We start from the raw sequence: 22,304 nt of genomic DNA on the forward strand, positions 1-22,304 counted from the left end.
AAACACTTTTGCTACGAGCTAACGTGATAGCATCGTGCTTTAACTGCATATAGAAACAAAATAAATAAATCCCTGACTGGAAGGATAGACAGAAGATCAACAATACTATTAAACCGTGGGCATGTAAATACACGGTTAATGCTTTGCAGGCTGGCGAAGCTTAACAATGCTGTGCTAACGACGCCGCTGAAGCTAACTTAGCAACCGGACCTCACAGAGCTATGCTAAAAACATTAGCTCTCCACCTACGCCAGCCAGCCCTCATCTGCTCATCAACACCCGTGCTCACCTGCGTTCCAGCGATCGACGGTGCGACGAAGGACTTCACCCGATCACAGATGCGGTTGGCGGCCCGGAGACGTAGGAAGTCAAGGTGAGGTCGCCGGCTTGCGCATCTGCTCTCCAACAAAGTCTTCCGGTTGTGTTGCTGTAGTCCGCCGCTAATACACCGATCCCACCTACAACTTTATTCTTTGCAGCCTTCATTGTTCATTAAACAAATTGCAAAAGATTCACCAACACAGATGTCCAGAATACTGTGGAATTTTGAAATGAAAACAGAGCTTTTTGTATTGGATTCTACGGGGTACCAATACTTCCATTTAACTGACTACGTCACGCGCATACGTCATCATACCGAGACGTTTCAGCCGGATATTTCCCGGGAAATTTAAAATTGCACTTTATAAGTTAACCCGGCCGTATTGGCATGTGTTGCAATGTTAAGATTTCATCATTGATATATAAACTATCAGACTGCGTGGTCGGTAGTAGTGGCTTTCAGTAGGCCTTTAAGGTTTATTGGCGCTCCGTACTTCTCCCTACGTCCGTGTACACAGCGACGTTTTAGAAAGTCATAAATTTTACTTTTTGAATCCGACACCGATAATTTCCGATATTACATTTTAAAGCGTTGATCGGCCGATAATATCGGCAGTCCGATATTATCGGACATCTCTAGTCAAAAGTATACATACAGCATTGTTAATATTTGCTTACATGTCCCTTGGCAAGTTTCACTGCAATAAGGCGCTTTTGGTAGCCATCCACAAGTTTCTGCTTGAAGTTTTGACCACTCCTCTTGACAAAATTGGTGCAGTTCAGCTAAATGTGTTGGTTTTCTGACATGGACTTGTTTCTTCAGCATTGTCCACACGTTTAAGTTTGGGAAGGCCATTCTAGCCTGATTTAGCCATTCCTTGACCCCTTTTGACGTGTGTTTGGGGTCATTGTCCTGTTAGAACACCCAACTGCGCCCAAGACCCAACCTCTGGGCTGATGATTTTAGCTTGTCCTGAAGAATTGGGAGGTCATTGTCCCATTTACTCTCTGTAAAGCAGCAGTTCCATTGGCAGCAAAACAGGCCCAGAGCATAATACTACCACCACCATGCTTGACGGTAGGCATGGTGTTCCTGGGATTAAAGGCCTCACCTTTTCTCCTCCAAACATATTGCTGGGTATTGTGGCCAAACTGCTCCATTTTTGTCTCATCTGACTACTGAACTTTCCTCCAGAAGGTATTATATGTGTCCATGTGATGTAAAGATATGGCTAAATCGGGCTAAAACAAATGTTTTAGAATGGCCTGACTTAAACGTGTGGACAATGCTGAAGAAACAAGTCCATGTCAGAAAACCAACACATTTAGCTGAATTTTGTCAAGAAGAGTGGTGAAAAATTCAAGCAGAAGCTTGTGGATGGCTACCAAAAGCGCCTTATTGCAGTGAAACTTGTCAAGGGACTTGTAAGCAAATGTTAAAGGCCTACTGAAACCCACTACTACCGACCACGCAGTTTGATAGTTTATATATCAATGATGAAATCTTAACATTGCAACACATGCCAATACGGCCGGGTTAACTTATAAAGTGCAATTTTAAATTTCCCGCTAAACTTCCGGTTGGAAACGTCTATGTATGATGACGTATGCGCGTGACGTCGCGACGGCAACGGAAGTATTCGTACCCAATGTGTCACCATACAAACTGCTCTGTTTTCATCGAACAATTCCACAGTATTCTGGACATCTGTGTTGGTGAATCTTTTGCAATTTGTTTAATGGACAATGGAGACTGCAAATAAGAAAGTTGTAGGTGCGATCGGTGTACTAGCGGCGGACTACAGCAACACAATCAGGAGGTTGTGTTGTGTTTGAGCTGGATAGCAGACGCACTACCGTGAGTACAGCTTTGGCTTCCAAACATTTGATCGCTTGCCCATACGTGCGTGTCGCTATGTGCATGTCACGTACGTAACTTTGGGGAAATATATGTTTCTTGCCGACTCAGATGGCGGCCGGGGTGTCGTCGAAAGCTACAACGCCCGCTTCCGCCGCTCCGTAGTTAGCTTCAATTGTTAAGCTTCGCCTAGCTGGAAATTATTAACCGTGTATTTACATGTTCATGGTTTAATAGTATTGTTGATCTTCTGTCTATCCTTCCAGTCAGGGTTTTTTAAAATTTTGTTTCTATCTGCATTTGAGCCCGATGCTATCACGTTAGCTCCGTAGCTAAGTTATCTTCAATTGTTAAGCTTCGCCAAGCTGGAAATTATTAACCGTGTATTTACATGTTCATGGTTTAATAGTATTGTTGATCTTCTGTCTATCCTTCCAGTCAGGTTTTTTTAAAATTTTGTTTCTATCTGCATTTGAGCCCGATCACGTTAGCTCCGTAGCTAAAGTGCGTCAACGATGTATTGTCGTGGAGATAAAAGTCACTGTGAATGTCCATTTCGCGTTCTCGACTCTCATTTTCAAGAGGATATAGTATCCGAGGTGGTTTAAAATACAAATCCGTGATCCACAATAGAAAAAGGAGAGTGTGTGGAATCCAATGAGACCTTGTACCTAAGTTACGGTCAGAGCGAAAAAAGATACACCCTGCACTGCCTCTCTAGTCCTTCACTCTAACGTTCCTCATCCACGAATATTTCATCCTCGCTTAAAATAATGGAGTAATTGTCGCTTTCTCGGTCCGAATCTCTCTCGCTCCATTGTAAACAACGGGGAATTGTGAGGAATCCTTCCTCCTGTGACGTCACGCTACTTCCGGTACAGGCAAGGCTTTTTTTTATCAGCGACCAAAAGTTGCGAACTTTATCGTCGTTGTTCTATACTAAATCCTTTCAGCAAAAATATGGCAATATCGCGAAATGATCAAGTATGACACGTAGAATGGATCTGCTATCCCCGTTTAAATTTTTTAAAAATTATTTCAGTAGGCCTTTAACATTGCTGTATGTATACTTTTGACCCAGCAGATTTGCTCAAATTTTCAGTAGACCCATAATAAATTCATAAAAGAAGCAAACGTTTTTTGTGACCAACAAGTATGTGCTCCAATCACTCTATCACAAAACAATAAGAGTTGTAGAAATGATTGGAAACTCAAGACAGCCATGACATGATGTTCTTTACAAGTGTACGTACACTTTTGACCACGACTGTACCTACACTACACACCTGATGGGATTAAATGTATCATTTTAGTGTTCTTATAATATGGCCTAAAAATGTAATCCCTTCTCAACAATTGGCTTTGAGGCCCATCATTAAATACACACTTTTTAGCGCCATTTTAACCACCAGGACCCTGAAGATGTATGCTTTTGCTTTTACGGTTTGTATATGTTAAACTAAATGCGACCATTCTGGAGGTTTGTGACAATGTTGTGTGACGGTCTAGTGTGTGTTGTGTGTTTTTCACAAATGTGCTAATCAAAGCTAACCGTGTTGTAGACTCAAGAGGCACCTATAAACTATCATTTCTATTGTGACATATTTGACCTTGTAATGCGTTGTTTTACCATGCTGAATAATTTGCTGTTCTTAATGAAATGTGCCAAAAGTCTGACATAAACGTAGAGTACAAGCAACAAGATGAACATGTTATTTACTAGGGCTGTCAAAATGAACATATTAACGTGGATTACTAGTCCCTAATTAATTTTTGTCTGATTAAAATTTTTAAACACAGTTTTACTCCCATCTGCAGCGCAGAATCGCTCAAAATTGCTGAAAAGTCTCTGGCGACGCCTTCTAAGTATTGTTACTGTCGCGTATTTGTGCATTTGATACGATAGCGACAGACTGCAGAAGCAAACGGCAATACCGAAGATGTTTAACAGCACGTTGGCCCTCTCCGTGAGATATTTATGTCATAAAAAAAACACAAGTATTTGGCGTACTCTGCAGGAAGGAGTTTACTTTTTCTCAAAGCACTTCATCTTCATATAGCACATTAATAACATAAAATAAGTAGCAGGTCCACATTAACGTGGATTTTGTTTGTTTTCGTAAAACGGGCGGGTTATTTGTTTGCACGAAACGTGATGGTAAAGTGTCGTTGCTTATGCAAAATGAAACAATGGAGATGAAAAACTATTGTGTTCTTAGCTCAAACCAGTTTGTTTACTATTGAGCCAGAGTGCTTAAAAAGGTAGTGGGTGGTATTACTCCAAGAAAATGACACTACAAAAACAAATATTTGTTCATAATTAATGCAGCAACCACGTGATTAATCTGATTTTAAAATGTAATCGTTTGATAGCACTAATATATAAAGTAGCTGTGGAAGTTGCTTCTTAGCAGTTCCACTGTTAGACACAGCACCAGAGCCAAGCGTGCAGTTTTTAACCAGGTTTTAATGTACATAGATTTTATCAGAAGTTTTCTCTCAAGCACGTCCGTATCCTCTCTCTCCTCCTGCTCCCGGCCGCTTACTGTTAAAGACAACAGATGATTAGATTAACACGTACCACCTGTGAAATCTAATCACCTGCCAGCTGTGTCTCGCCGTCAGCACATGCCCCGCCCCTATCCGATGGTGCTCGTCCTCAGCGCCATAGACAGAGGCGGTGACCTTTGCTCCTGCAGGCGCGCTGGCCACACCTCCCTCCACAGTAGCTTTTAAAGAATTACCTATGGCTTAAAATGTTTTTTTTTCCACATCAGTATTAATCATAGTCTTGTTGACCATGTGAATATTTGTAAATTGTGATGATATAAGTATATATTTTAGATGTTTCTGAGTAGGTCTTGCAACACTGTTAAGTTATCTAAACGTTGAAAATACACTAAAGAAGTAATATTCTTTACTGGTTGTCATGGACAACTAAGTATATCTATTAATTATAAGTGTGCAGAAGTAATAACATTGAAGTGAAGTAATTCTTTATTCAGTACAAAATACTCATTTAGTTTTTGCTCTGTAACAATCACTCATTTGAACTTTGTTTAGTCACCAGCTAAGAATGTTGTGTTTCAAAATCTTTATTCTTGAACCAGGACTTTCTTTAGTCGTCCACTGCACCGTGAATCTGTTAAGACAGTAAACATAAATATCAAATTTCCATCCACATCCTAACAAAAACAAGAAGAGGTGAGTCATGTGATATCCATGGGCAGTTTTAAAGGCCTACTGAAATGAAATGTTTTTATTTAAACGGGGATAGCAGATCCATTCTATGTGTCATACTTGATCATTTCGCGATATTGCCATATTTTTGCTGAAAGGATTTAGTAGAGAACAACGACGATAAAATTCGCAACTTTTGGTCTCTGATAAAAAAAAAGTCTTGCCCCTACCGGAAGTAGCGTGACGTAGCCAGTTGATCGCCTCATATTTTCCTATTGTTTTCAATGCAGCTAGAGCGATTCGGACCGAGAAAGCGACGATTACCCCATTCATTTGAGGGAGGATGAAAGATTCGTGGATGAGGAACGTTAGAGTGACGGACTAGAATGCAGTGCAAGACATATCTTTTTTCGCTCTGACCGTAACTTAGGTACAAGCTGGCTCATTGGATTCCACACTCTCTCCTTTTTCTATTGTGGATCACGGATTTGTATTTTAAACCACCTCGGATACTATATCCTCCTGAAAATGAGAGTCGAGAACGCGAAATGGACATTCACAGTGACTTTTATCTCCACGACAATACATCGACGAAACACTTTAGCTACGGAGCTAACGTGATAGCATTGGGCTCAAATGCCGATAGAAACAAAATACATAAACCCCTGACTGGAAGGATAGACAGAAAATCAACAATACTATTAAACCATGAACATGTAAATACACGGTTAATGCTTTCCAGCTTGGCCAAGCTTAAAAATGCTGTTGCTAACGACGCCATTGAAGCTAACTTAGTATAACGGGACCTCACAGAGCTATGATAAAAACATTAGCGCTCCACCTACGCCAGCCAGCCCTCATCTGCTCATCAACACCTGTGCTCACCTGCGTTCCAGCGATCTACGGAAGGACGAAGGACTTCACCATGATCATCCGTGCGGTCGGTGGCTAGCGTCGGCTAGCGCGTCTGCTGTCCAAGTCAAAGTCTTCCTGGTTGTGTTGCTGTAGTCCGCCGCTAATACACCGATCCCACCTACAACTTTCTTATTTGCAGTCTCCATTGTTCATTAAACAAATTGCAAAAGATTCACCAACACAGATGTCCAGAATACTGTGGAATTATGAGATGAAAACAGAGCTATTTTGTATTGGATTCAATGGGGTACCGATACTCCTGTTTTACTGGCTACGTCACGCGCATACGTCATCATCCAAAGGCGTTTTTAACCGGAAGTTTAGCGGGAAATTTAAAATTGCACTTTATAAGTTAACCCGGCCGTATTGGCATGTGTTGCAATGTTAAGATTTCATCATTGATATACAAACTATCAGACTGCGTGGTCGGTAGTAGTGGCTTTCAGTAGGCCTTTAAGAGTACAGATGCTTCTTTTGGCGTGTACTAATAAAGATGTGCTGTCTTTTTAGAAGGAAATCATTCACCGCTGCAGCAAGCTCAGGCCAGTCCATCGCCATCACCACAGCGTCGTCAGAGTTAGGGGGTGTCTCCAGGTTCCAGTAAGTCAGCTTGTCAAACACTGAGGATACCTTCAGGGTCCTGTCCTGCACACAAACAGACGTGAAAGGCGGTCACCAAGTCCTTTATCTCCAATGCTCCATTGCAAGATGACAGTTTACCTCCTGATCAGAACCGGTCGTGTTGATCTCCTCAAGGACAAGTCCAGTGTAGCCTTGTGGACAGGTCAGCTCCTGTCCTTTGAGACCGCGACCCCTGAACGACACGGTCTTCTCTAATGGGGGAAAAACATGCAGTAATTAATGATCAAATGACAAATTTCGAAAAAACTGCATCAATAAATGTAGTCTACCGTGTTTTCGGTCCTTCACGGCAGCTGTAAAGTACTGGGAGACCTGCGCCGGCCCGTTGTGCTCAATATCACAGGGGATCATGTGCACTGGTTGTCGGGGGGCTTGGCCCACAGACGATGCGTCGATCCGGGTCACGTTGCTGGAACAGGACATCCTGCAGCCCGGTCCAAAACCTTTGCGTATCTTAAAAGGTAATACCATACCAACTTTATTTATAAAGCCCTTTAAAAAACAACCACAGTTGAAGAACAAAGGGCTGTACACCACAAAGAAATACAGGCAAAGGACAGACTAAAAAATAACATTTAAAACAGACGTAAAATACACATTGAAAAAGCAAATACAAATTATCCTAAGAACAATTTGTTAGATAAAAAGCAGTTAAAAAGAGTTTAAAATCTCATGCTGGGTTAAAAGCCAGTGAATAAAAATGGGTTTCAAGAAGGGTCTTGAAAGTAGCCAAAGAAGGGGCCTGTCTCACATGGAGAGGGAGATGGTTCCAGAGTTTGGGACCCGCAACAGTGAAGTGAAGTGAATTATAGACTTAGACTTAGACTTCCTTTTTATTGTCATTCAAATTTGAACTTTGCAATACAGATAAGAACAACATTTGGTTGCATTAGCTCATGGTAGTGCAGGATCAAAGAGCAATAAGGTGCAGATATAAATAAATAGATCACTGTACAGATAAATATATTGCACTTTTGCATATGCATCCAGGTTTATGCATGTATGTTAAATTGTCTTTATATTCCAGCCAGTTAATCCATTTTGGGGGGGAATTGAGGGGATTATTATGGTGCGTTCAAGAGTCTTACGGCCTGAGGGAAGAAGCTGTTACAGAACCTGGAGGTTCTGCTACGGAGGCTGTGGAACCTCTTTCTAGAGTCCAGCAGTGAAAACAGTCCTTGGTGGGGGTGAGTAAATTATATTTATATAGCACTTTTACATAGTGAAACCCAATATCTAAGTTACATTTAAACCAGTGTGGGTGGCACTGGGAGCATGTGGGTAAAGTGTCTTGCCCAAGGACACAACGGCAGTGACTAGGATGGCGGGGATCGAACCTGGAACCCTCAAGTTGCTGGCACGGCCACTCTACCCACCGAGCTATACCGCGAGAAGGCTCTGTCCCCTCTGAGCTTGCGCTTTGATTTGGGTACCTCCAGGAGCAGCCGATCAGCTGACCCGAGGGCCCGGGTGGGGGCATAGAGGTGGAGCAGCTCAGAGAGGTAAGGTGGGGCAATTGACTGATTAAATGATTGAAACTTTTATTAGTAGATTGCACAGTACAGTACATATTCCGTACAATTGACCAGTAAATGGTAACACCCGAATACGTTTTTCAACTTGTTTAAATCGGGGTCCACGTTAACAAATTCATGGTACGTTAATCAATTCACGGTAAGACCACGTAAGGATTTAAAAACGAGTAAAATTGTTTTAAAATGGACTCTAAAAGACACAGGCAGCCAGTGGAGGGAGGCTAAAACAGGAGTAATGTGCTGTCTCTTTCTTGTGTTAGTTCAAAGTTGAGCAGCTGCAGATGTGAGAGGGAGGATTGACTAATTCCAAAATACAAAAGAGTTACAGTAATCCAGCCCAGATGTGATAAAGGCATGGGTTACTGTCTCAAACTGTTGCCTAAAAAGAAGGTTTTTAACCTTGGCCAGCTGACGTAAATAAAAAAAAAAAGATGGCTTCCACCACTGTGCCAATCTGACGCTCCAATTTAAAATCACTGTCAATACGGAAGCCCAGGTTGGTGATCATGGGCTTAACGTGCAAAGCCGAAGGGCCAAAGTCAACAGGGGGAGCTCACGGGTACCACTAGGTCCAAACACTATTACTTTGGTCTTCTTTTCATTGAAATTTAAGAAATTCAGGGCCATCCTGACCTCGATATCATCAAGACAAGCAAGTAGTGGCTGCATTGAGGAGGCATGATTTCTGAACTGGCAGCGCATCATTCATCTTTCCTCACTGAATACCACTGATTTTCACCACCTTTTTTTGTCATACGTGTAGCTATGATAAAGGACACATGTTTTATTATTCATAGTTTGCTTAACAGTAATAGAATATTCTTATATGCTATAAGTGACCAGACGTCCCACATCAAAACTGGGAATATAATCCCAGAGAAGGGGGAAAAAGGGTCAGCTATTTTTAAATTGAAGAACGAAAGCGATTAGGTTATATATACATGTGTATATCCTACATAAACAATGCATGAATACATTAGATATCTATATATCTTATAGACTGTATCTCTGTTGCTGCAGCAGCACAGAGTTTATTCTGTCTTGACACTTTGTATTGATATTTTGTATTACATTCTTCCCTTAAATGATCATGTTTACACTGATTGTTTTATATGTATTTTTGATGTATGTCGCTTTGGATAAAAGCGTCTGCCAAATACTTCAACATAAACATATATAAACACCTGAAAGTCTTTATATCAGCTAAAACCACCAATCTGTTTCACTGGATTCAGAATAAAAGCAAATTCTGTCTTACCCAACAATGTTAGTATTTGAATATTGTTACTTGAAGACTTATTCCTGGTTACAATTATACTGTTAAGAAAGTATTGTCTTATACTTTGCCTAAAATGAGAATGCATCATAATCAGTGGCGGCTGGTGAATTTAGTTTTAGGTGGGGCTGAAAGTTTGTAAACCAAACCCCTGTTAGGGGGGTCATCCTCCCCCAGAAGATTTCTTTGTGATTTTCACATACAAATGAAGCATTCTGGTGCATTCTGACAAAATAATGAAGACAAAATAGAACATTTCATAGGTTTGCAGAGAACTATATACAATATGCACACACTCTTTTCACAAAATACAACCAATAGTACGTTAATGTTAAATCTTACTTGTGAAAAGTAATCCCCCGATTCCTATTTTCAACAGTCCGCTCACTTGAGCAGGAAAACGCTGAACACCATCTTTGTTTTCTACCTGTCAACTGTCAGTTTAGCATCTTTGTTTTCTACCTGTCAACTGTCAGTTTAGCATTTTTGTTTTCTACCTGTCAACTGTCAGTTTAGCATCTTTGTTTTCTACCTGTCCACTGTCAGTTTAGCATCTTTGTTTTCTACCTGTCTACTGTCAGTTTAGCATCTTTGTTTTCTACCTGTCAACTGTCAGTTTAGCAACTTTGTTTTCTACCTGTCAACTGTCAGTTTATCATCTTTGTTTTCTACCAGTCAACTGTCAGTTTAGCATCTTTGTTTTCTACCTGTCAACTGTCAGTTTAGCATCTTTGTTTTCTACCTGTCAACTGTCAGTTTAGCATCTTTGTTTTCTACCTGTCAACTGTCAGTTTAGCATCTTTGTTTTCTACCTGTCAACTGTCAGTTTAGCATCTTTGTTTTCTACCTGTCAACTGTCAGTTTAGCATCTTTGTTTTCTACCTGTCAACTGTCAGTTTAGCATCTTTGTTTTCTACCTGTCAACTGTCAGTTTAGCATCTTTGTTTTCTACCTGTCAACTGTCAGTTCAGCATCTTTGTTTTCTACCTGTCAACTGTCAGTTCAGCATCTTTGTTTTCTATCTGTCAACTGTCAGTTTAGCATCTTTGTTTTCTACCTGTCAACTGTCAGTTTAGCATCTTTGTTTTCTACCAGTTAACTGTCAATTTAGCATCTTTGTTTTCTACCTGTCAACTGTCAGTTTAGCATCTTTGTTTTCTACCTGTCAACTGTCAGTTTAGCATCTTTGTTTTCTACCAGTTAACTGTCAATTTAGCATCTTTGTTTTCTACCTGTCAACTGTCAGTTTAGCATCTTTGTTTTCTACCTGTCAACTGTCAGTTAAGCATCTTTGTTTTCTACCTGTCAACTGTCAGTTTAGCATCTTTGTTTTCTACCTGTCAACTGTCAGTTTAGCATCATTGTTTTCTACCTGTCAACCGTCTTGATTGATTGATTGATTGAAACTTTTATTAGTAGATTGCACATTTCAGTACATATTCCGTACAATTGACCACTAAATGGTAACACCCGAATAAGTTTTTCAACTTGTTTAAGTCGGGGTCCACGTAATCAATTCATGTCAGTTTAGCATCTTTGTTTTCTTCCTTTTCAACTGCCAGTTTAGGCTGCTCGCCGGCTCCTCGTCACCACTTCAAGATGGCGGCCCAATTTCTCGCGTCACTGCAGCAAATGCTGCGTCTACTTATAAGATGTCTATGGTACATACTACTATCAGTATATATTTAATGTGGATGTTATTCTATCACTATATATTTAATGTGGATGTTATTCTATCACTATATATTTAATGTGAATGTTATTCTTGTAAATAACACAATGCACGAACACATGTGCGTCTTGCTAATGTTCACGTACTGTAGCGACACTCTACTACTGTATTTACCTTTGCAGTATTACAGGATATTTAAACATCACTAGTTGAAGACATATGGCGTCCGTGCAAGGGACAAGCGGTAGGAAATGGATGGATGACGTGTTTTGTTTACCTGATATGTGCCTCCAACGTCCACAGCTTGTTTGAAAGAGGACGCCGCCGCGAGTTCCGGGTTAATTAGCATATAGGATCTGATTGGATACAAAAAGAAAACTCTTCTTCGACGCTCACATTTATTTTGGCGGTTTTATTCTTCTGCGTGAAGAAGTTCCTCCCCCTACAGACGAGGAACAGAATTGCTGTTTGTGTTTGTAAGATTCCTTGTTTTTTAATGCGTTTTGTCTTTACATTTGTTGCTTCTGTTTTATATCCATCTTCAATTACGACGGATGTAAAAGAGCTGTTTATTCATCGTATCCGTTGCAATTTGTGACCGAGGTCCCCAATACTATTAACACAATGTGGAAGAAATGCCAACATTTCTGACAACATGAAGTATTACAAAATGGGGTCGGACAAAAATAGTCATGTGTTGTGTTCTCTTCCTTAGAACTCTGTTCCATTTGGCTTGTTGGGCAGGGGAGGAACTATTGGGAGGTTCTTCCTCACAACTTTTCATCCAGTCGGCGTTTGAGCCACAGACCAAGAAGTTTGCTGATGAATCAACACACAACTGAGGTAAGACCATTTATTCTAAATAAAAAATGAACAGATTTAGTTACAGTACTTGTACTTGTTTACATGATGTGTGCATGATGGGATAACTCTCTCTTACTTAGGCTGCCTTTAAATAGCACCTTAATGCCAATAAACACTATAATAGTAGAACAAATCCCAAGTGGCACTATAATAGTAGGGTTTAGTGGCACTATAATAGTAGAACAAACCCCAAGTGGCACTATAGTAGTAGAACAAACCCAAGTGGCACTATAATAGCAAAAAAACAAAAACAAGTGGCACTATAATAGTAGCACAAACCTCAAGTGGCACTATAATAGTAGAACAAACCCCAAGTTGCACTATAATAGTAGGGTTTAGTGGCACTAGAATAGTAGAACAAACAACAAATGGCACTTTAATAGCAGAACAAACCCCAAGTGGCACTATAATAGTAGGGTTTAGTGGCACTATAATGGTAGAACAAACCCCAAGTGGCACTATAATAGTAGAACAAACCCTAAGTGGCACTTTGATAGCAGAACAAACCCCAAGTGGCACTGTAATAGTAGGGTTTAGTGGCACTATAATGGTAGAACAAACCCCAAGTGGCACTATAATAGTAGAACAAACCCCAAGTGGCACTATAATAGTAGAAAAAAAACCCAAGTGGCACTATAATAGCAAAAAAAAAAAAAAAGTAGCACTATAATAGTAGCACAAACCCCAAGTGGCAGTATAATATTAGAACAAACCCCAAGTGGCACTATAATAGTAGCACAAACCCCAAGTGGCACTATAATAGTAGAACTAACCCCAAGTGGCACTATAATAGTAGAACAAACCCCAAGTGGCACTATAATATTAGGACAAACCCCAAGTGGCACTATAATAGCAGAACAAACCCCAAGTGGCACAATAATAGTAGGACAAACCCCAAGTGGTACTATAATAGTAGGACAAACCCCAAGTGGTACTATAATAGTAGAATAAACCCCAAGTGGTACTAAAATAGTAGAACAAACACCAAGTGGCACTATAATAGTAGAATAAACCCCAAGTGGGACTATAATAGTACGACAAACCCCAAGTGGCACTATGATAATAGAACAAACCCCAAGTGGCACTATAATAGTAGAACAAACCCCAAGTGGCACTATAATAGTAGGACAAACCCCAAGTGGCACTATAATAGTAGGACAAACCCCAAGTGGCACTATAATAGTAGTACAAACCCCAAGTGGTACTAAAATAGTAGCACAAACACCAAGTGGCACTATAATAGTAGAATAAACCCCAAGTGGGACTATAATAGTACGACAAACCCCAAGTGGCACTATAATAGTAGAACAAACCCCAAGTGGCACTATAATAGTAGAACAAACCCCAAGTGGCACTATAATAGAACAAACCCCAAGTGGTACTAAAATAGTAGAACAAACACCAAGTGGCACTATAATAGTAGAATAAACCCCAAGTGGGACTATAATAGTACGACAAACCCCAAGTGGCACTATGATAATAGAACAAACCCCAAGTGGCACTATAATATTAGAACAAACCCCAAGTGGCACTATAATAGTAGCACAAACCCCAAGTGGCACTATAATAGTAGAACAAACCCCAAGTGGCACTATAATAGTAGGACAAACCCCAAGTGGCACTATAATAGTAGAACAAACCCCCAAGTGGCACTATAATAGTAGAACAAACCCCAAGTGGCACTATAATAGTAGGACAAACCCCAAGTGGCACTATAATAGAACAAACCCCAAGTGCTACTAAAATAGTAGAACAAACACCAAGTGGCACTATAATAGTAGAATAAACCCCAAGTGGGACTATAATAGTACGACAAACCCCAAGTGGCACTATGATAATAGAACAAACCCCAAGTGGCACTATAATAGTAGCACGAACCCCAAGTGTCGCTTTAGAATTATATCATAAAGGGGAAATGGCTCCAACCTCCCAGTTCCAGCAGGACTAAACAGGCCCATGTTGGACCACTCACTAAGTCATCTGATGTCTGTGAAGTGAAATTGGACTCAGTGGTTTCTCACTTCTTAGTCCCATCAATGTGATGTTTGTGTTCATCCTGTGTGACTTCCACTGATGAACACATTAATGTGATGTTTGTGTTCATCCTGTGTGACTTCCACTGATGAACACATTAATGTTATGGTTTGTGTTCATCCTGTGTGACTTCCACTGATGAACACATCAATGTGATGTTTGTGTTCATCCTGTGTGACTTCCACTGATGAACACATTAATGTTATGGTTTGTGTTCATCCTGTGTGACTTCCACTGATGAACACATCAATGTGATGTTTGTGTTCATCCTGTGTGACTTCCACTGATGAACACATTAATGTGATGTTTGTGTTCATCCTGTGTGACTTCCACTGATGAACACATTAATGTTATGGTTTGTGTTCATCCTGTGTGACTTCCACTGATGAACACATTAATGTTATGGTTTGTGTTCATCCTGTGTGACTTCCACTGATGAACACATTAATGTTATGGTTTGTGTTCATCCTGTGTGACTTCCACTGATGAACACATTAATGTTATGTTTGTGTTCATCCTGTGTGACTTCCACTGATGAACACATTAATGTTGTGGTTTGTGTTCATCCTGTGAGACTTCCACTGATGAACACATGAATGTTATGGTTTGTGTTCATCCTGTGTGACTTCCACTGATGAACACATGAATGTTATGGTTTGTGTTCATCCTGTGAGACTTCCACTGATGAACACATTAATGTTATGGTTTGTGTTCATCCTGTGAGACTTCCACTGATGAACACATTAATGTTATGGTTTGTGTTCATCCTGTGAGACTTCCACTGTTGAACACATTAATGTTATGGTTTGTGTTCATCCTGTGAGACTTCCACTGATGAACACATGAATGTTATGGTTTGTGTTCATCCTGTGTGACTTCACTGATGAACACATTAATGTTATGGTTTGTGTTCATCCTGTGTGACTTCCACTGATGAACACATGAATGTTATGTTTGTGTTCATCCTGTGTGACTTCACTGATGAACACATTAATGTTATGGTTTGTGTTCATCCTGCGTGACTTCCACTGATGAACACATTAATGTGATGTTTGTGTTCATCCTGTGTGACTTCCACTGATGAACACATGAATGTTATGGTTTGTGTTCATCCTGTGTGACTTCCACTGATGAACACATTAATGTTATGTTTGTGTTCATCCTGTGTGACTTCCACTGATAAACACATTAATGTTATGGTTTGTGTTCATCCTGTGAGACTTCCACTGATGAACACATTAATGTTATGGTTTGTGTTCATCCTGTGTGACTTCCACTGATGAACACATGAATGTTATGGTTTGTGTTCATCCTGTGTGACTTCCACTGAAGAATGCATCTTTCTCAGTAGGAACATCATCACATTTCTTGGTATTCTCTGCAGCGTGCACGGAACATCTTCCACTTCTCCGCTCACTAATGGACCTGCTTGCTGTCTCTGTAGGTAGAATGGATCAGACCAATTATCCACACTCTGGAGACGATGACGACGTTGATGAGCCGTTCCTCCTTTTTGGTGCGTTGCTGACCAAGGTCAGAGATGCGATTGACTCTGCAATCACCCACTCGCTCCAGAGAGCCGTGCAGGGTGTGGTGGTGTTCTCCGCGGTGGTGCTGCTCCTCTGGACCGCCGCATTTTTGTACGGCAGCTTCTACTACTCTTACATGCCACTGGCGGCCTATTCCACACCTGTGCACTACTACTACAGGTGAGAGTGGAAGACACACATTAGGCCTCAATAAGTAGGTCTGTTCTTTCTGATGTACAAACCCTGTTTCCATATGAGCTGGGAAATTGTGTTAGATGTAAATATAAACACAATACAATAATTTGCAAATCATTGTATTCCGTTTGTTCTACTATTAGTGCCACTTGGGGTTTATTCTACTATTATAGTGCCACTTGGGGTTTGTTCTACTATTATAGTGCCACTTGGGGTTTATTCTACTATTATAGTGCCACTTGGGGTTTATTCTACTATTATAGTGCCACTTGGGGTTTATTCTACTATTATAGTGCCACTTGGGGTTTATTCTACTATTATAGTGCCACTTGGGGTTTGTTCTACTATTATAGTGCCACTTGGGGTTTGTCCTACTATTATAGTGCAACTTGGGGTTTGTTCTACTATTATAGTGCCACTTGGGGTTTGTCCTACTATTATAGTGCCACTTGGGGTTTGTTCTACTATTATAGTGCCACTTGGGGATTATTCTACTATTATAGTGCCACTTGGGGTTTGTCCTACTATTATAGTGCCACTTGGGGTTTATTCTACTATTATAGTGCCACTTGGGGTTTGTTCTACTATTAGTGCCACTTGGGGTTTATTCTACTATTAAAGTGCCACTTGGCGTTTGTTCTACTATTATAGTGCCACTTAGGGTTTATTCTACTATTATAGTGCCACTTGGGGTTTGTTCTACTATTATAGTGCCACTTGGGGTTTATTCTACTATTATAGTGCCACTTGGGGTTTATTCTACTATTAGTGCCACTTGGGGTTTATTCTACTATTATAGTGCCACTTGGGGATTATTCTACTATTATAGTGCCACTTGGGGTTTGTCCTACTATTATAGTGCCACTTGGGGTTTATTCTACTATTATAGTGCCACTTGGGGTTTGTTCTACTATTATAGTGCCACTTGGGGTTTGTTCTACTATTATAGTGCCACTTGGGGTTTGTTCTACTATTATAGTGCCACTTGGGGTTTATTCTACTATTATAGTGCCACTTGGGGTTTGTCCTACTATTATAGTGCCACTTGGGGTTTGTTCTACTATTATAGTGCAACTTGGGGTTTGTTCTACTATTATAGTGCCACTTGGTGTTTGTTCTACTATTAGAGTGCCACTTGGGGTTTATTCTACTAGTATAGTGCCACCTGGGGTTTGAACTACTATCATAGTGCCACTTAGAGTTTGTACTACTATTAAAGTGCCATTTGGGTTTTGTCCTACTATTATACTGCCACTTGGGGTTTATTCTACTATTACAGTGCCATTTGGGGTTTGATCTACTATTATAGTGCCACTTGGGTTTTTTTCCACTATTATAGTGCCACTTGGGGTTTGTTCTACTATCATACTGCCACTTGGGGTTTGAACTACTATTATAGTGCCACTTGGGGTTTGTCCTACTATTATAGTGCCACTTGGGGTTTGTCCTACTATTATAGTGCCACTTGGGGTTTGATCTACTATTTGGGGTTTGTTCTACTATTAGAGTGCCACTTGGGGTTTATTCTACTATTATAGTGCAACTTGGGGTTTGTTCTACTATTATAGTTCCACTTGGGGTTTGTTCTACTATTATAGTGCCACTTGGGGTTTGTTCTACTATTATAGTGCCACTTGGGGTTTATTCTACTATTATAGTGCCACTTGGGTTTTTTTCCACTATAATAGTGCCACTTGGGGTTTATTCTACTATCATACTGCCACTTGGGGTTTGAACTACTATTATAATGCCACTTGGGGTTTGTCCTACTATTATAGTGCCACTTGGGGTTTGTTCTACTATTATAGTGCCACTTGGGGTTTGATCTACTATTTGGGGTTTGTTCTACTATTAGAGTGCCACTTGGGGTTTATTCTACTATTATAGTGCCACTTGGGGTTTGTTCTACTATTGTGTTAAATGTAAATATAAACTGAATACAATGATTTGCAAATCATTGTATTCCGTTTATATTTACATCTAACACAATTTCCCAACTCGTATGGAAACGGGGTTTGTAGTTTTACGACCGATTACCAAAAACCTTGACTAGGGTAGTGTTTTTCAACCTTTTTGGAGCCAAGGCATGAGAGTGCGGCAATACAACCACATCACACCAGTTCTCAAATCCCTTCACTGGCTACTACTAACCCACCAGTGCCTCCATGGAAATGCCCCCCTCTACCTCAAAGAACTGTTCACGGGGGACGGCGTGGTGCGGTTGGGAGAGTGGCCGTGCCAGCAACCTGAGGGTTCCTGGTTCGATCCCCCCCCTTCTACCAACCTCGTCACGTCCGTTGTGTCCTTGAGCAAGACTCTTCACCCTCGCTCCTGATTGGTCGTGGTTCAGCCCCCGCCATCAGTGTGTGAATGGGTGAATGTGGAAATAGTGTCAAAGCGCTTTGAGTACCTTGAAGGTAGAAAAGCGCTATACAAGTATAACCCATTTACCATTTACACCAAAATCCTCCACACGACACCTCCGCTCCGGACAGACTAACCTCCTCCAACCTCCGAGGACAAAGCTATGAACAATGGGAGACCGGGCTTTCTGCTCCGCCGCTCCCAGTCTGTGGAACGCTCTCCCTGACCACCTGAGGGCACCACAGACTGTGGATGCTTTTAAAAAAGGCTTAAAAACGCTTCTTTTAAAAAAAATTTTAAAAAAGCCTTTTTTTAGGTATATGCGTGCTAGTTCTAGTTTTTATTTTTTTTAATTTTTATTATATTTGTATTTTATTTTTTTAATACACTTTAGCACTTTGAGGTTGTTTGCTCAATTGAAAGTGCTTTTTACAAATAAAATCTATTATTATTATTATTATTATTATTATTAGAAGGCACATTTTTTGTGTTGAAAAAATGCGGAGGCACACCACCAGCAGAAATCATTAAAAAATTAAACTCAGCAGCTGATGTTGACAACAAAAAGTAATTCTTGCAATTGTTGGATATGACTTTAAAGCATAACCAAGCATGCATCAATATAGCTCTTGTCTCAAAGTAGGTGTACTGTCACCACCTGTCACATCACACCCTGACTTATTTGGACTTGTTTGCTGTTTTCCTGTGTATACTGTTTTAGTTCTAGTCTTGTGCTCCTATTTTGGTGGCTTTTTCTCTTTTTTTGGTATTTTCCTGTCACAGTTACATGTCTTCCTTTGAGCGATTTTTCCCGCATCTACTTTGTTTTAGCAATCAAGAATATTTCACTTGTTTTTATCCCTCTTTGTGGGGACATTGTTAATTTTCGTGTCATGTTCGGATGTACTTTGTGGACGCCGTCTTTGCTCCACAGTAAGTCTTTGCTGTCGTCCAGCGTTCTGTTTTTGTTTACTTTGTAGCCAGTTCAGTTGTAGATTCGTTCCCCAAGCTTCAATTACTTTTCTTAGGGGAACTCACCGTTTGTTTATTTTTGGTTTTAGCATTAGATACCTTTTTACCTCCACACTGCCTCCCGTTGTCGTTTGCATATTATGATCACAACAAACAATCGTCATCTCACACGACCTACTGATATGGAAGACTATTACACGGTTACGCTGCCTAGCTCTAGACAGCACCGACACTCAACAACGGCACATCATTTGCAGACTATAATTACTGGTTGGCAAAGATATTTTTAACCCAAATAGGTGAAATTTGATAATCTCCCACACCAGACTGTATCTCACGGCACCCTAGTGGTTGAAAAACACTGGACTGGGGTGTAAAAAATCAGTTTGGGTGGCAGATGAGGTCCATAATGAGCACACTGAATGCATCCCCTGGTTAAAATCTGTTTGTTTTGCTTTCTAGGACAGACTGTGACTCCCCAAGCTCCTTTGCGTGCTCGTATCCCTTGGCCAACGTCTCCCTGATGAGGAACAACAAACCTGTGCGTATAAATACTGACACCTGTTGCACACGTATGAAGGAACATCAGCACAAACTTGTCGTATTATATCAAAAAATACTGTATACGAATAACTCAGCAAACTACATTAAAGGCCTACTGAAAGCCACTACTACCGACCACGCAGTCTGATAGTTTATATATCAATGATGAAATCTTAACATTGCAACACATGCCAATACGGCTGGGTTAACTTATAAAGTGCAATTTTAAATTTCCCGCTAAACTTCCGGTTGAAAACGTCTAGATATGATGACGTATGCGCGTGACGTCACTAGATAAACGGAAGTATTGGTACCCCATTGAATCCAATACAAAAAAACTCTGTTTTCATCTCAAAATTTCTACAGTATTCTGGACATCTGTGTTGGTGAATCTTTTGCAATTTGTTTAATGAACAATGAAGACTGCAAAGAAGAAAGTTGTAGGTGGGATCGGTGTATTAGCGGCTGGCTGTAGCAACACAACCAGGAGGACTTACTTGGATAGCAGACACGCTAGCCGACGCTAGCCGCCAAGCGCACGGATGATCGGGTGAAGTCCTTCGTCCTTCCGTCGATCGCTGGAACGCAGGTGAGCACGGGTGTTGATGAGCAGATGAGAGCTGGCTGGTGTAGGTGGATAGCTGATGTTTTTATCATAGCTCTGTGAGGTCCGGTTGCTAAGTTAGCTTCAATGGCGTCGTTAGCAACAGCATTGTTAAGCTTTGCCAGGCTGGGAATGATTAACCGTGTATTTACACATACATGGTTTAATAGTATTGTTGATCTTCTGTCTATCCTTCCAGTCAGGGATTTATTTATTTTGTTTCTATCTGCATTTGAGCCCGATGCTATCACGTTAGCTCAGTAGCTAAAGAGCTTTGCCGATGTATTGTCGTGGAGATAAAAGTCACTGTGAATGTCCATTTCGCGTTCTCGACTCTCATTTTCAAGAGGATATAGTATCCAAGGTGGTTTAAAATACAAATCCGTGATCCACAATAGAAAAAGGAGAGAGTGTGGAATCCAATGAACCCTTGTACCTAAGTTACGGTCAGAGCGAAAAAAGATACGTCCTGCACTGCCTCTCTAGTCTTTCACTCTCACTTTCCTCATCCACGAATCTTTCATCCTCGCTCAAATTAATGGGGTAATCGTCGCTTTCTCGGTCCGAATCTCTCTCGCTCCATTGAAAACAATGGTAGAATGTGTAGAGTACTTCCTCTGGTGACGTCACGCTACTTCCGGTATAGGCAAGGCTTTTTTTTATCAGCGACCAAAAGTTGCGACCTTTATCGTCGTTGTTCTCTACTAAATCCTTTCATGAAAAATATGGCAATATCGCGAAATGATCAAGTATGACACATAGAATGGATCTGCTATCCCCGTTTAAATTTAAAAAATTCATTTCAGTAGGCCTTTAACTGAATTGCTCATGAGTCATGACCTTTTCTTGGTCACATCACATTTGTACGCTTGTTTGTTGCTAGGCAGGAATCCTATGACTAGGCAGTTTGTATAATAAATAGGAATTCAGTCATGCTTTACTAAAAAAAAAAAAATGCACAATAATGTTTCTATTTCAGTTTATTTCAAACATGCATGCAAGACAATTACAACGTAATACATCACATGTTTCCAGTTGTATTATTAAAGCATGTCCCGAATAGGAGTAAGAAGAAGCAGAGCATATTCAATCCTGCCCCTTTTTTCTCCATTTGTAACAGAGCAGTGAATAAATAAATGAGTAAATAAATGTTAAATACTTCAATACATCAACATGGCTTCAAAATAACTGTTTAACCCTAAATTATAACAAAACAGTCTCAATGTGTTTCTCTTTGAAGAAACAATCATTAAATGGAATTAAGGTCAACATTAATCAAAATAAAATAGAGCAGGTAAAGGAATTTAAATATTTGGGTGTTATTTTGGATTTGAATTTGATAGCCATATTATAAAAATGAATAAGAGCATAAAAATAAATATAAACAGTTTCAGGCTTATTAGACCTTGTTTACCTGTTCAAGCTACACAAGTTTACATGCATGCAATGATTTCATCCCATATGTCTCATTGTGCCATGGTCTGGGGACACAAAAAGTGTAGTGAAGCCTCTGTTGTCGTTATATAAACAAACACTAAAGATCATCACTGCCTTATCACTCAAAAATATAACATGATGAGTTTTGATAATTTTATACATTTCTCATTTTTTAAAAGCTATTTTGAAGTGTCTTCATGGATTAGTCCCTGATGTGATGTGTAAAGAATGAAGGTGTGCAGACTCCAGCTGTAGAGTGAAAAGGTGCCAGACGACTCTGGGTCAGTCTGGGTTCTCAGTGAAGGTCTCACATCTTTGGAACTCTTTGCCACTGGAGTTAAAGTCACACTTTTCTCCACAAAA

General features: G+C 40.3%; 2 protein-coding genes across 6 annotated transcripts in view; one reads left to right on the forward strand and one right to left on the reverse strand.

Moving 5' to 3' along the window:
* Positions 1-5,155: 5,155 nt before the first annotated feature.
* Positions 5,156-11,754, reverse strand: rnaseh2c (ribonuclease H2, subunit C). Its single transcript, XM_062044226.1, has 5 exons — positions 11,677-11,754; positions 7,186-7,369; positions 6,995-7,107; positions 6,800-6,919; positions 5,156-5,321 (listed from the first exon to the last, which is right to left on the reverse strand). The coding sequence occupies exons 1-5, from the start codon at positions 11,746-11,748 to the stop codon at positions 5,298-5,300; spliced, it is 513 nt and encodes a 170-aa protein (XP_061900210.1). The 5' UTR covers positions 11,749-11,754; the 3' UTR covers positions 5,156-5,297.
* The window catches only part of LOC133648285 (seipin-like), a 52,380-nt gene continuing 38,068 nt past the window's right edge, over positions 7,993-22,304 (forward strand). For 2 of the 5 annotated variants that reach the window (XM_062044220.1, XM_062044225.1), the window contains exons 1-4: positions 11,810-11,875; positions 12,115-12,242; positions 15,742-16,006; positions 19,820-19,898. In XM_062044220.1, the coding sequence (XP_061900204.1) occupies positions 15,747-16,006; positions 19,820-19,898 (339 nt within the window). In that variant the 5' untranslated portion in view covers positions 11,810-11,875; positions 12,115-12,242; positions 15,742-15,746. Of the gene's footprint in view, positions 8,104-8,172; positions 8,419-11,353; positions 11,389-11,809; positions 11,876-11,901; positions 12,243-15,741; positions 16,007-19,819; positions 19,899-22,304 lie in introns of those variants that run through there. The other 3 variants (XM_062044221.1, XM_062044224.1, XM_062044223.1) reach the window with 3 other exon arrangements.

The sequence above is a fragment of the Entelurus aequoreus genome, linkage group LG04, assembly GCF_033978785.1.
Source record: "Entelurus aequoreus isolate RoL-2023_Sb linkage group LG04, RoL_Eaeq_v1.1, whole genome shotgun sequence".
Taxonomy (NCBI): domain Eukaryota; kingdom Metazoa; phylum Chordata; class Actinopteri; order Syngnathiformes; family Syngnathidae; genus Entelurus; species Entelurus aequoreus.